The following is a 14,504-nucleotide window of genomic DNA, read 5'->3' as shown; positions in this document are numbered from 1 at the left end:
CTTTGCAACCTAGAAGGTCAGCGTCCCGGTGTCGCCTCTTCACTTTTAAAATGATAAACTTGGATTAGAAAACAATAGCCATTTACAATGCTGTGGTAGCCATGCTGGTTATGTGTGCCATGAATTCTAAATAAATCACAGACAGTGTCACCAGCAAAGCACCCCCACACCATAACACCTCCCCCTCCATTCTTTACGGTGGGAAATACACATGCGGAGATCATCTGTTCACCCACACCGCGTCTCACAAAGACACTGTGGTTGGAACCAGAAATCTCAAATTTGGACTCCAGACCAAAGGACACATTTCCACCAGTCTAATGTCCATTGCTCGTGTTTCTTCGCCCAAGCAAGTCTCTTCCTCTTATTGGTGTCCTTTAGTAGTGGTTTCTTTGCAGCAATTTGACCATGAAGGCCTGATTCACACAGTCTCCTCTGAACAGTTGATGTTGAGATGTGTCTGTTACTTGAACTCTGTGAAGCATTTATTTGGGCTGCAATTTCTGAGGCTGGTAACTCTAATGAACTTATCCTCTGCAGCAGAGGTAACTCTGGGTCTTCCATTCCTGTGGCGGTCTTCATGAGAGCCAGTTTCATCATAGTACTTGATGGTTTTTGCGACTGCACTTGAAGAAACTTTCAAAGTTCTTTACATTTTCCAGATTGACTGACCTTCATGTCTTAAATTAATGATGGAATGTTGTTTCTCTTTGCTTATTTGAGCTGTTCTTGCCATAATATAGACTTGGTCTTTTACCAAATAGGGCTATCTTCTGTATACCAGCTTACCTTGTCACAACACAACTGATTGGCTCAAACACATTAAGAAGGAAATAAATTCCACAAATTAACTTTTAAGAAGGCACACCTGTCAATTGAAATGCATTCCAGTTGACTATCTCATGAAGCTGGTTGAGAGAATGCCAAGAGTGTGCAAAGCTGTCATCATGGCAAAGGGTGGCTATTTGAAGAATCTCAAATATAAAATATATTTTGATTTGTTTAACACTTTTTTGGTTACTACATAATTCCATATTTGTTATTTCATAGTTTTGATGTCTTCACTATTATTCTACAATGTAAAAAATAAAGAAAAACTCTTGAATGAGTAGGTGTTTCCAAACTTTTGACTGGTAGTGCATGTAAGCTAGCAATAGGCTAATTGTGCAACATCATTATCAGGTGTAGTCAGCAAGTACCATTGTTATTCAGAGTATCAGTGTTATTTCGTTATGATAGCATCTCCATTTACTTAACTGTAATTTGCAGTAAAACATGGCTAACACCGGAGCTACTGCAATTACAATGGGAAATTGGTGTAAGATTGTGTTGCAAGCGATCACTGAATTACTAATTGTGTACCATAAACAATTCAAATACTGTATTAGGTAATGAGAATACTTTCATAATAGTAGCCTGTCTATGAAGGATTGATATTGACTATAGGTATTCATTGTATCACATAATGTATCACACAATGTCGTGTCCTCCTCAGCTAGTTTAAGCCAATAAAGAAACCCATATAGGCCTAGATGTTGTTGGCAGTATCTCACTAGTCTGTCACAAGTGATGCATATCAACATGTTTTCACTCTAAAGTGTTTACAGCAACTCTTTGCATAATCACTGTGATATCTTACAATCAGGCATTCTGGGACAATTAACCTTAAGCCAGCCTCACAGAAGGAAGCAAACTATGCTAAACTAAACTATGACATGGATTCCATGCTTTTTATTGTTGTGCTCGTGCGTTAGTCGATTTGCACATGTCAAAAGCACAGTGGAACTAGTAGTAGTTGTATTTCAAGCAAAACTATCAGAATTATATACATTTAAGCCTGTTTATACATATTATGATGACATTATGTGATGTTTTTGTTTGTTTTGGTGTTCGGCAGGGATTTTCCGGCTGTTCGAGCACCATTTTTTTGGGGGGGCAAGTCGAAGTTCGGTTGCCGAAGTCTACGTCCCTTCATCAGGTGATTGGTCAACAGTAGTACTATTGGTAGGAGTGGGAAATATGGACGGGATTCTTCAATGAAGTGTTTGTTGTCATTCAACGAGACAAGTTTTCATGCACATTTCTTCACTTGAGAAATACTGCACCAAACATCTTAATTAGATTGCGTGACTAAAGCTTCCCAGTCGAAACAGTTTGAGCATATATTATTGCAACATTTTGTGATGTTTTTTGTCTTCACCAGGTTTTTGGGGGGCTGTTCGTGCACAGGCCTCACAAGACTCGAAGGTACCAGTTGAAAAAATGTATGGAACTACTGTATATATGGAGACTGTTTAATGCCAAAAATAAGGGGTTAAATACATTTAACATTCATGTGGACTCTGATGGATGTGCTTTTGCTAGAGACTTTATGGCCCTGTTGGATTGCTTCAACTTCACAAGGCATGTCAACTTTCCCACCCATGACAGAGGCCATGTGTGTGCACAACTGGCACGGCTCCCTCCCAGTGGCATGTATTCATGGTGCCAAGGGAAGCCAGGCTTCCCCAAATATTTGACCAATAAAACAATTTAAATAATTTATTTTTAATTTCTCTGTTTTTTCATAATTTTCCATCAATTCGCAAGTGGTCTGCTTGTGTTGATGTCCTGCAGTAGCTAGCTTGCTAAATCGGCTCTTTCCTAAACCATGGATGGAGATGTGGATTTGGTTTGACTTAATTCTTAAGGCCAATGATTATGACACCAATTCTGATCTATAAATGCATATATTGTGCCACAGATTTCACTGTTATGCAGATGACACACAAATCTACATCCACACAAAACCCAACTCCACTCTGCCACCCCCCTGTGTGTTGACTGTCCTCGTGAAGTGAAAACTTGGATGAGCAATATCTTTAAAACTAAACGATGACAAAACCGAGATCATGCTCATGGGCCCAAACTCCCTCATCAAGAAACTGGATCAACTCAACATGACAATCGACAGATGCACCCTCCACTCCAACTCCACAGTCAGGAACCTTGGTGTTACATTTGATGACACTCTGTCATTTGAAGCCTACATCCGGAACATCACCAAGGCAGCCTTTTTCCACCTCAAAAACATCTCACGACTCAGACCCTCTCTCACTGACCTCACTGCTGAAACCATCATTCATGCCAAGTGGTGATACAGCCAGTCAAGATGCTCTCGATGGTGCAGCTGTAGAACTTTTTGAGGATCTGAGGGCCCATGCCAAATAGTCATTGAGACCAAATATGCATTTGCCTGTTGTCTTTTCTTTGTGGATTTTGTCTTACACAGTCTACTGCATTTTAGAGTTGAAGAACATCAACTACAGATACACTTGCTTGTTTTTGAGCATCTTAAAGACTAAATTCAATGTCGAATCAGACAGGTGACAAACAGATTATTTTACTATTATAACATGCAGTGGTGAGAATTCTATTGTCCCTGTCAGGAGCCCAGGCTTTTGCCATAGATGGTGGAGTTCTCATCTCTGGACCACACAAGTGTTAAATTACATTCTGCTAAGGCACTTGTCTCTCTCACTACATCAGTCAGCTACATTGTTGACCAGGGTGGGATCCTTTCGATATGCCTATCGGGCCTGGGCACATAAATGCTCCTAGAGAGAAGGGTGAATACTAAAGCATACGTTGATGACAGTTCTACAGACTCTATCAGAGGCCCAGGCTTTTGGCATAGATGGTAAAGCTCTCATTTCTGGAGTGCAACATTGTACGATTGTGCCCTCCACAGCACTTGATATACAGGTTGATTGGCAGGTTACACTATATTTAGATACTTCAAATACTGCCTGAGACACCTTTGATAATTGTCTCCATACTCAATAAATGGTGAAACACTATTTGTGATGTGTTCTTTGTTCGAATGTATATGCATGAAGAGCACATTATGGAAAACATGTCTCATAGAATAATGAATGGATTGGCAAGATTTTGGCAACGTCAGTTTTTAGAAAGGTTAGTAGGAAAGTTAATCATTTAAACCACCTAAATATACTCACATTCACTGAACATTTTGTATTTGAAACTCAAACATTCATTTCCCAACTTATTTTTCTATAATCCTACAGGCTCTTCATTCTCCATACCTTATATTCCAATTCATCCAACATTATGCATACCGACCATGGTATTGGGCAGAAGCTATTTGAGAACACACCTGGTTTAGAAATCAAACTCTGGTTTTTAGAGAAGATTGTATTGCTATATGTGTAAGCTATGCCATATGTATTGGCTAATATGCATATGCAGCTGTCGTTTTTAAACCTTCATTCTCGCGTATGTGACACACACATCTTTCTATCTACATGTTTTATTTGGGTTTCTACGCACTTTATATGATTGAGTGTTTCTTTAAGCCTGCAGCTAGTTACATGAAATGAGACAATCATGCCAAAATTCAATTCACTGACAGAGCGATAGCTAATGAAACAATAGCCACATTGACGTTTACAGTATTAGCTGGCTAGGCTAGTCAACTGTAACATCGGCTAGCTTTCAATAAACTGGCTAAATGGTGTTACGTCTTTATATGATCAAGACCATTCGTATTGCATGCGCCATATTTCAAGTGCACTCGAAAACAGATGTTTATCTTGGTTCAGTCTTTGGGAGCTAACGTTAGTTCCACTTAACACACTGACAGCAGATCACGATTTCATGTGATGGTGTGATTACATCTTAGCTAGAAGCAGGCCATTGTCAGCCTTCATCACAAGGGGTATGTACGAGAGTTTTGATTGGTTCCAAGTTTAGCAGTTCGCAAATGTGCCTGAGCAGGCAGAGTGTTGAAATATACTTTTTCTGAGAAAATGTGCAAGAATTGAAGGTGCCATCAAATTTGACAGTAATCATAAGAATATTTCATTTGTATATACTAGGGGTGTGAAAGTGAAGTTGGGATCGTTAACGTTAAGAAAAAACCCTTACCAAAAAAAAAGAATTGATCTTTTTTTTTTTTTTTTGTCACATCGCTATCGTATACAACAAAAATCAGCTCCTCCCTCGATGTAGATCGATCAACTTCACTGTTTTCAGTATCGGCCCACCACCTATATAGTATGCTGTAGTGATGCGGGGGTTGGTTGACTCATAGTCCTAGCCTATGGAGAGTTGAAAATAAAGAGAAGGGAGGGCCAGAAAAATAATGTTTGGGAAAGATTTGGTGAAGTGGTAAAGAAAGATTTTTACTGTCACATACACTGGATAGGTGCACTGAAATGTGTTGTTTTACAGGGTCAGCCATAGTAGTATAGCACAGAGGATGATAGCAGTGCCGGCTATGTTATGTGTAATGGTTGTGAGCAGAGCATATTAGCGGAGTGGAGCGGTGAGAATCTCAGCTCCTCACTCACGGAGCTGTTCACCCCTCCGCTCCCCCCGCTCAAAGCCACATCAGGCCAGTCCACTCATTATCGCTCAGCGCTCAACGCAGTTTGCATCGCGCTTCACTCAAATCGCCCCCCGCTCACTCCAAAAAAGGAACAAAATCTGCATGTATTTCACTTTTAGCTTAAACCACAGCCTTACTTTATCTCCCCGAATTTGTTGCATACAGACTCATCTCGGATTATCCATTCTGTCTTAACACTGATGCTAAAATGAGATGTTAATCAGTATAGTTTATTCCATAGCGAATTGACACATTGTTTGCCAATGTTTCTGCAAAAGCAGCGATGCCCATTGGAAGTGCAGCGTGAGTGTAATCGGTGAGCAGGGATTTGATTTCTGTGACAGCAGGGAGGATCATCCCCAGGTTCCCCAGCTCCTTCTGCATTTTGTCTGTGAGGTCTGCCAGTGGTGTCAGCACACTGACAAGGTGCGTCAGCTGCCGTACTTGATTCAGGGTGATGTTAGCAACATTAGACTTGAGTTTGTTTTGCCATAACGGGTCTTTTTGGAACAACCGGATGAACGACTGAATCATCCGCAGCTGGCTGCTCCATCGAATGGCGCAGGCATTTGTGGGGCGGACACCTAATTGGTCGGTTTCCTCTGTGCTCTTGCGTACACTTTTCACCAGGTGCCCGACTTTCACTAACAGCCTATTAATGTTGTCGTGCTCGTTAACGGCGTCTTTGATCGCCAGCTGAAGCATGCGAATGGGGCATCTCAGATGTAAATTTGACAAAGTAAAGTACTGATTTATCATAGTTTCTACATTAGAGGTTATCACTTCCACATGGACTTGCGAGGGCGCAGGTGGTCCCTCATCCTCCTCTTCATGTTCTGCGCTGCTGCTGGCATCCGCAGTCACTTCACCCTCCGCCTCCTCTTCAGTGCCAGGGAGGAGGTTAAACGCCTTGATCATGTTGCTGGCACTGTCAGTGACGACCCGAATCACACGTCGTTGCACGTTCCAATATTTAAGTACACTTTCATACTTTTGGTAAATACGATCTGCGGTATGGTGCCCCTGTATGTGCTCACAGCCCAACAAAACCGTGTGCCCCCGGAACGTCCCATCAATGAAACTGGCCCCGATGCCAAGGAAGCTGTGCCCTCTTCTACTGGTCCAAATGTCCGCTGACAGAACGAGCCCATCACCATTTTGCAGTAGGTCTTGCAGTTTGTCTTCCATCTCTTCCAGGGCATGTGGCATGAGCGTGTCCCGTACGGTGATGTAGCATGGGGGGGGTGTAGCCCGGTTGAGCTGCGCTGGCGAAGTGTTGCATCCCTTCGCGTTCTCCTTTACTCAGCGGTTCATAGTCCATGAAAATCATTTTTTTAAATGCTACATCCAGCTCTCTTTTTCTCTCCCTTGTTATGGTTGGGCCTTTGCGTGCAGTGAAGAAACTTTTGAATTCCTCAACCCTTTTCTCTTGTTGCTGCTGCTGCTCCTCTCGCTCTATAAAATACAAATTCATGGACGACACAAATTCAACTAAACAGATGGATTCTGGGTCAAGCTTGAGCATGCTTCAGACTCGTGGTGTGAGCGAGCGAAATTGGAGCGGGACATAGGGCGACGCTCCGTCCTTTTAAAAATGCCGCTCTGCGCTCTGTCCAAAATCCACCCGCTCCACTCATATGCTCTGGTTGTGAGGCGCTAAACAAATTCGACAGTCACAAGACAAGGACTTCAAATAGGCCTATGGCATGTCAAGGCAACTGTAGTCTAATGTTTAGATTGGTTCAATGGAGACTGAAATCTGGACACTGACTGTAGGTCTATAACCTCTCAGATAGCCTTAATATTAACTCCTGCAAAATTAAGCATTTCTTGCAGAAAAATTACACACCAAATGTAGGCTAACTTTTTACTCGTGGAGAAATATGATTTCTTTATTTCCCCATCTTGAGAGAATGCAAATGCACAGTTAGCTAGATACCGTCTGTAGAGGTGCAATCTTTATCAGCATCATAAAGGCCCAACTGAAATCTTATCAGAAACATGTTGAGTCATTTTCACAGCTTTCTATTTCCTTACAACCGGTCAAACTGATTTCTTCTGGAAATTTTGCACAGAAAATCGTTCCAGTTTTATTTTATATTTTTGCTAATAATTTTTTTTATTTAGTCTTGTAGGGCAACATATAATGACAGAAGAGAAGCTGCATGTATCTAATTATAGACAAGTTGACTAACAAATAGCCTACCAAAATGTCAGGAAATTATAAGCAGAAACATTAAAGAAATCCTGCACCCCTTGTAGTCTCTGACTACAGCGCATTTTCTATAACTAGCTACCAAGAAGCCATTTCAGGCTATCAATCAAGTTAGAGTAGCTTGCTTGTCTAACTATCTTAGCTGGCATGACTGCTGGCAAGGTTGGTAGACTTTAGAAAATAAGCAAGCAATAACTAAATTGTACTGAATAAGACTCACATTCCTTTCAATCTTTTACCCAGATTTAGCAGCGATGCAGAAAAGCATATTTATTTTATTTAAAAAAAGAACCATCAGTCAGGAGCATACAGACAGCTCAAGAGGTATGCTTAGATATGCAGGAAAATATACATATTTCTTTACATAGAATTAAGCATAATGATTATTGCTCTAGATTGCAGGAAAAGGCTGTTTCAGGTGTTTGAAAGTTAGACATCCTTTATAGCCATCCTCACGTACTTTGTGCCCCCTCAAGTTTTTGGGGTGCATGATGCCCCTGATTCAGAACCCCAAGGTGGTCCAAATGGTTATCTTTAGATCCCTACTCTGCCACTGCTTCAAACCCTGATTGGAGGTAACGTATGCATCAGTTTCAAGCTAGGCCTACATTGCAAAAGTCCGCGAAAAGTTTAGATCAATGATTGACTTTTGATCTTACGTAGGATATTTACGCAAACCCTAGAGAGACAATGCCAGTCTATCTATCTATGATGGCTCAATTGGCAGCTCACACGAACACAACCCTCCGTCTGTGACAGAGAGAGCTCAGTTGAAACCTGCACCGTCTCGTTCTTAGATTTGGTGGGAAAACACACACTCAATCAGATGCAAGAGTCAAGCTGGGTTTCTGCCGATTTCATCATTGGTAGGCTGGGAAAAACCACAATACTTGTTGAGGAGATGCTCCCTTTCCTGCAGAGGATATGACTGGCAGGCAAAAAATAAATATGTTGGTTGAGCATTGGAGTCGATGGAGAGAAGAGCCAATTTTGGGACCTGGTGGAGGAACAGAGGAAACCGAGGGAAGCCTTGTCTGAGCTCTGGAGGAAGCATGGACCTGATACAGAAACATATTAGTCTGCGTCGGAACCAAAGTAATCCTCACCAGTATGTCAAGGGAACACGCTGGAACGCACAATGCATTATTAAGGCTTAGCGCTAAGGGAGGCCCTTGAAAATGCAGCTAGCATTGTATGTTAAATAAGGCAGAGTCAAAGACTGATGAAAAAAGAAGTCGGTCCAATAAGTCCACTCTCAGAAACGATGATGTGGTTTAGCCCGAAAACCCATGTGGCCAAATGCTGTGTTTAGGATAACGACTAAATATTAGGTATTCTGGTTGGTTGGTTGGTTGGTTGGTTGACTTGTGTGCACAGCTCTGAAGTTAAGATTCAGTCTTAGTAATGCAGATGATCTGATTGCTTTCTTTCCCAGGGCATTTTCATTTACTCCTACACACTCTACAGAAACTAATGTTATTTTTCCCCGTCCCTGAGCAATTGTCATCTTCATAATTTACTGAAAAGAATGACTACCCACGCACATCACTATGGGTGAACATAGCACACAAAGGAAAGGTACATTGAGATTAAAATGTAAAATTGATCTAAAGCTAACACTGAAAGAAAGAAAAAATCCCACTTCTTCCTATTATAATGGAATAAAAAGGCTAATAATGTCTGTGATTTATTGATTGAGTCAAAACCTCTTTCTCATAGACCCACTGATCCATATTGCCATTTCCAAATGCTGCAATTCCTTGTCATCATGAGCAGACAGGTCTTCACCATTTTGGGCCAGTTTCCCAGAGTTAGCCTAGGCCTATTACTGGACTATTAAATGTGTTCAATAGCGGTTCTCAATTTAAAGTGCCACCCATAAGGTTTTAGAGACGCTTAGGCTAGATATTGAGAGGGGAAAGCTATTAACTATACATGGTGAGTTAGCCTAATTCATTTTACCTTAACGATCTTCTTCCTCATTCCTTTACTTTTTCCTCCCTCATTAAAATGGTTCAGCAAGAGCTCACCAAAACCACTCTCTGCTAGCTGTATGTTCTTGTTTCAGTGAAACTGATGGCTTGGAAATTATACATTGGCAACAAAAACATATTTTCTCATGTGTCCATTCCAGTGAAATGAAAACTACTACTGGCTACGGGAGAGTATTTGGAACGCTAACGAGTTCAGTCTGAGCAGGTGTAGAGCAATTTGTCAATCTGAGCAAAAGAACAGTGTTTTCAACAATGCAACCTAAGGGAATGTGTGAAAGCATTCACCCGCGTGATAAGTCGAGATGAACTTTCATTTCCAACTTTCTCAACAGAAGGGATGAGCAAACGGGTCATTGGCGATGATGCGTGCAGTCACAGTGGCAAACATTCATCATCAGGGAATCAGGAAGTACCACTAGTCCACTAGGGCTGTGATGAGCTTGTGTTCACTCACTGGTCTTCGCTTAATAACATAAGCGAATAGAGTTATTAAGTCTGCATCACACACTACCAACTGCAGTATTTGAGACAGCAAAGCCAATAAAGTGTGGTCACCCTGAAAAAGACTTACAAGAACAGACAGAGCCCAAAATACAGGCTTGGTCTTCACCTCACCAATTACCATAGGCCTATGTTTTTTTTTTTTCAAATGGCCCCAATTCCACCTTTGTCAAAGGAATAAACCCCACACAATCTAATTCATAAGAGAACTCCCTGTCTGCAAAGCAAAGGTCTTCCCAACACTTAGCCTACTCGACTAACGTTAGTGAGTGAGCATAGTCAGTGATTGGGTCTTCTGAACGCACTGTTGCTTTACCTGCAAAGGCATTGTTTTGTCCTGAAAATACTTTCTCTTATCACTTAAGTGGGCGGGAGATGTGAAAATAGTCAAGGGAAACTGGAATTGGAATGGGACTCTGTGTCTGTGTGTGTGTGTGTGTGTGTGTGTGTAACATTTGTAGAATTGCAGGAAACTTGCTTTAAAACTTGAATTTCTCTCTCCACCATCAAGAGGTGGGCCACTAAAATGTTTTGCTGCGAGGTGGGGGGCCCAAAGGCTAGAGCCGGCCCTGTGTGTGTGCCTATTATCAACAACAGGAAACTGGGCCCAAGTCACGCCATTCCCTGTGTGCTTCACAACACCAGGGCAGCAATACACAGAGTACAATTCAGCAAGTATATCCACTGAAATATTTATTTTCCTCAACGATTCTCTCAATTACATCCCTACCCAAATGGCATTTTCTGGGATCTTTCCTGTCACACAGCCAGAGGCTGGCTGGTGTACTCCTAATGAATGGGCTGTGTCTCTGGGTGATTCTGATTTGGGTAAGTTGGCCCTGTCATACCAGTTGATTGGGTGCACTGCAGTGATTTGGGAAGATGCAGCATTCCATGAAGGCACACTTGCACTGCCACCTTCTGGTATGAATGAGAACGTCTCAATACAAAGACGTGCTGATTCTTGTTTACTGCTTATTCCGTGTAGGCAATTTTTTTGGCAGGTGTTGAATCAAAGTTTGAATCTAAAATCTATGAATGATCTATTAGGCCCAATTAGCTATGGTAAATGTGTGTTGATATTTTGAAAGTAGCTATAGAGTAATTTGATTAACTGTCAGAATAAGGTGATAGGGTACACATCTTCTGTGTCTCTTTGAACCACATACCACTTATGTCATTCAATCTATAGCTAGACTAATACTCATAAGTATTTATATTCACAAATGTCATCAATATAGCAAATTGCTAAGACTATAACTATAACAAGACAACAGTTGAAACAGTGTCTCTTTTTGAAAAAGATTTTAAAGGAAATGCATTATTAGGACTTTGGTGTTTGGTCTGCTGACTGAGTTCATAATGGCCAGAACTCAATCAATGAATCACCCAAAACTAGACATCTGTGCCCAGTTACAGTTGAAGTCTGAAGTTTACAAACACTTAGGTTGGAGTATTTAAAACTAGTTTTTCAACCACTCCACAAATGTCTTGTTAACAAACTATAGTTTTGGCAAGTCGGTTAGGACATCTACTTTGTGCATGACACAAGTAAATTTTTCCAACAATTGTTTACAGACAGATTATTTCACTTATAATTCACGGTATCACAATTCCAGTGGGTCAGAAGTTTACATACACTAAGTTGACTGTGCCTTTAAACAGCTTGGAAAATTCCAGAAAATGATGTCATGGGTTTAGAAGATTCTGATAGGCTAATTGACATCATTTGAGTCAATTGGAGGTGTACCTGTGGATGTATTTCAAGCCCTACCTTCAAACTCAGTGCCTCTTTGCTTGACACCATGGAAAAATCAGAAGAAATCAGCCAAGACCTCCGAAAAACAATTGTAGACCTCCACAAGTCTGGTTCATCCTTGGGAGCAATTTCCAAATGCCTGAAGGTACCACGTTCATCTGTACAAACAATAGTACGCAAATATAAACACCTTGGGACCACGCAGCCGTCATACCGCTCAGTAAAGGAGATGCGTTCTGTCTCTTAGAGATTAACGTACTTTGGTGCGAAAAGTGCAAATCAATCCCAGAACAACAGCAAAGGACCTTGTGAAGATGCTCGAGGAAACAGGTACAAAAGTATCTATATCCACAGTAAAACGAGTCCTATATCGTCATAACCTGAAAGGCCGCTCAGCAAGGAAGAAGCCACTTCTCCAAAGCTGCCATAAAAAAGCCAGACTACGGTTTGCAACTGCACATGGGGACAAAGATCATACTTTTTGGAGAAATGTCCTCTGGTCTGATGAAACAAAAATAGAACTGTTTGGCCATAATGACCATCGTTATGTTTGGAGGAAAAAGGGGGTAGCTTGCAAGCCGAAGAACAGCATCCCAACCGTGAAGCATGGGGGTGGCAGCATCATGCTGTGAGGGTGCTTTGCTGCAGGAGGGACTGGTGCACTTCACAAAATAGATGTCATCATGAGGAAGGAAAATTATGTGGATATATTGAAGCAACATCTCAAGACATCAGTCTGGAAGTTAAAGCTTGGTCGCAAATGGGTCTTCCAAATGGACAATGACCCCCAAGTATACTTCCAAAGTTGTGGCAAAATGGCTTAAGGACAACAAAGTCAAGGTATTGGAGTGGCCATCACAAAGCCCTGACCTCAATCCTATAGAAAATGTGTGGGCAGAACTGAAAAAGCGTGTGCGAACAAGGAGGCCTACAAACCTGACTCAGTTACATCAGCTCTGTCAGGAGGAATGGGCCCAAATTCACCCAACTTATTGTGGGAAGCTTGTGGAAGGCTACCCGAAACGTTTGACCCAAGTTAAACAATTTAAAGGCAATGCTACCAAATACTAATTGAGTATGTAAACTTCTGACCCACTGGGAATGTGATTAAATAAATAAAAGCTGAAATAAATCACTCTCTACTATTATTCTGACATTTCACATTCTTAAAATAAAGTGGTGATCCTAACTGACCTAAGACAGGGAATCTTTACTAGGATTAAATGTCAGGAATTGTGAAAAACTGAGTTTAAATGTATTTGGCTAAGGTGTATGTAAACTTCCGACTTCAACTGTATGACGACCCACCTGACACTATCACAATGCAGCATTTTCAAGGTAGAAAATAATCTTTCACACACAATATTACTTCTGCACATTTATTGCAATATTGTGAGTGTGGGAGTTTTCTTTTCTACAATGAAGTTGTAAAGGGTTGTAATCGCTGCACCACAAATGAGAGTTAGTTATGGGAGGTGTGTTTTACTTTCTTACCTTGATTCTGGGCATTGTAACTGTAGGAGGTCTTGCCTTGGCCACAAAGCTGTGTGTGGAGCCACTCTCCACCAGGTGCCTTGTGTATGGCATGTACTTTCTCCCATTGGGACCAAACACAAAGTCCTCCCTGAGCGCATCGATCAACACTATCACCACTCTCTTAAAAAGGGGGTCTGGGACCTTGGACAAGTTAGGGGAGCTCCCTGTAAATGCCAAAGAAGATGCCACAGTTACCAACACATTCTAGGTATTGTAGACAACACTGCAGAACAAATGGGTAGGGTAACATTTATTATATGTGCAAAAGAATAACTGTATTACTTGTCATCATTCAAGCAAGTAGCTAGCTAGCTATCCAATGCAGAAAATCAATATAGTTAGCTAAGAGCCAAGAAAAACAGTATCACTCTAATTGGAAGTATGGCTAGCTAGCTAGACAGATAACAATGTCAACAAAACACACCTGTCAATGGTTCAGCCGGAAGATCTGACAGCTTGCTTTTCGATGAAAAAGATGATTTGATTGGGACTGGGAAAAATCCCCTAAGAAACAAGGCAACGCTTAATACTTCGAGTATGAGACAAAAAGACGCAAAAACTGACGAACGTACCCTCATTTTGCTGACTGGCTAGCTACCTAGCTAGCTGACTGCTATGACATGAAAGGATAAACGTTTTCTTGACTGCAGTGTTTGAATTAATCCTCTGACTCTTGCATTACACGGATGTAGCTAGCTTGAAGTAATGAATGGCTCTCCCACTGGCTAGCTAACTCGCCCCAATTTTGAAGAAAAAAAAAAATCGATTTAAAATGTATGTTTTTGTGGCATATTCATCATCACCGAAAAACATTTGTTTACATCAGTTGAAAATGATGCTTTCAAGAACTGGAGCTGTCAACTTGGTTCCGTGTTGGTTTAAACCAGCTACGGATAGTCGAAGCAGTCAAACAACGTACCTGGGATTTGTGTAGACTTCGAGAATAATACATCCAGTGAAACATGTTTTGGAAAGATTAAATCTAATGATATTTGTAATGTTTTAAATAAATACAAGTTCAATGTATCTAATTATTGTGATATGTTGAATGGTCGAAATATACTATTTTTAGTTATCCTATCACTGTAACGTTTGGTAAGATAGCTAGGC

General features: G+C 41.1%; 1 protein-coding gene across 1 annotated transcript in view; it reads right to left on the bottom strand.

The window, feature by feature from the left end:
* Positions 1-14,259, bottom strand: part of LOC311105078 (GPI ethanolamine phosphate transferase 2-like) — a gene marked incomplete at its 3' end in the record, with an annotated part of 137,947 nt that extends 123,688 nt beyond the window's left edge. Inside the window, exons 1-2 of the mRNA XM_084147074.1 lie at positions 13,819-14,259; positions 13,353-13,558 (exon numbers count right to left, since the gene is read on the bottom strand). Of these exons, the coding sequence (XP_084003200.1) occupies positions 13,353-13,558; positions 13,819-13,972 (360 nt within the window). The 5' untranslated portion in view covers positions 13,973-14,259. The remainder of the gene's footprint in view (positions 1-13,352; positions 13,559-13,818) is intronic.
* Between the last annotated feature and the right edge of the window lie 245 nt (positions 14,260-14,504).

This window comes from Coregonus lavaretus (genome assembly GCF_964263955.1).
Source record: "Coregonus lavaretus genome assembly, chromosome: 29".
Lineage (NCBI taxonomy): Eukaryota > Metazoa > Chordata > Actinopteri > Salmoniformes > Salmonidae > Coregonus > Coregonus lavaretus.
This window is presented reverse-complemented; position numbering and strand designations above follow the sequence as displayed.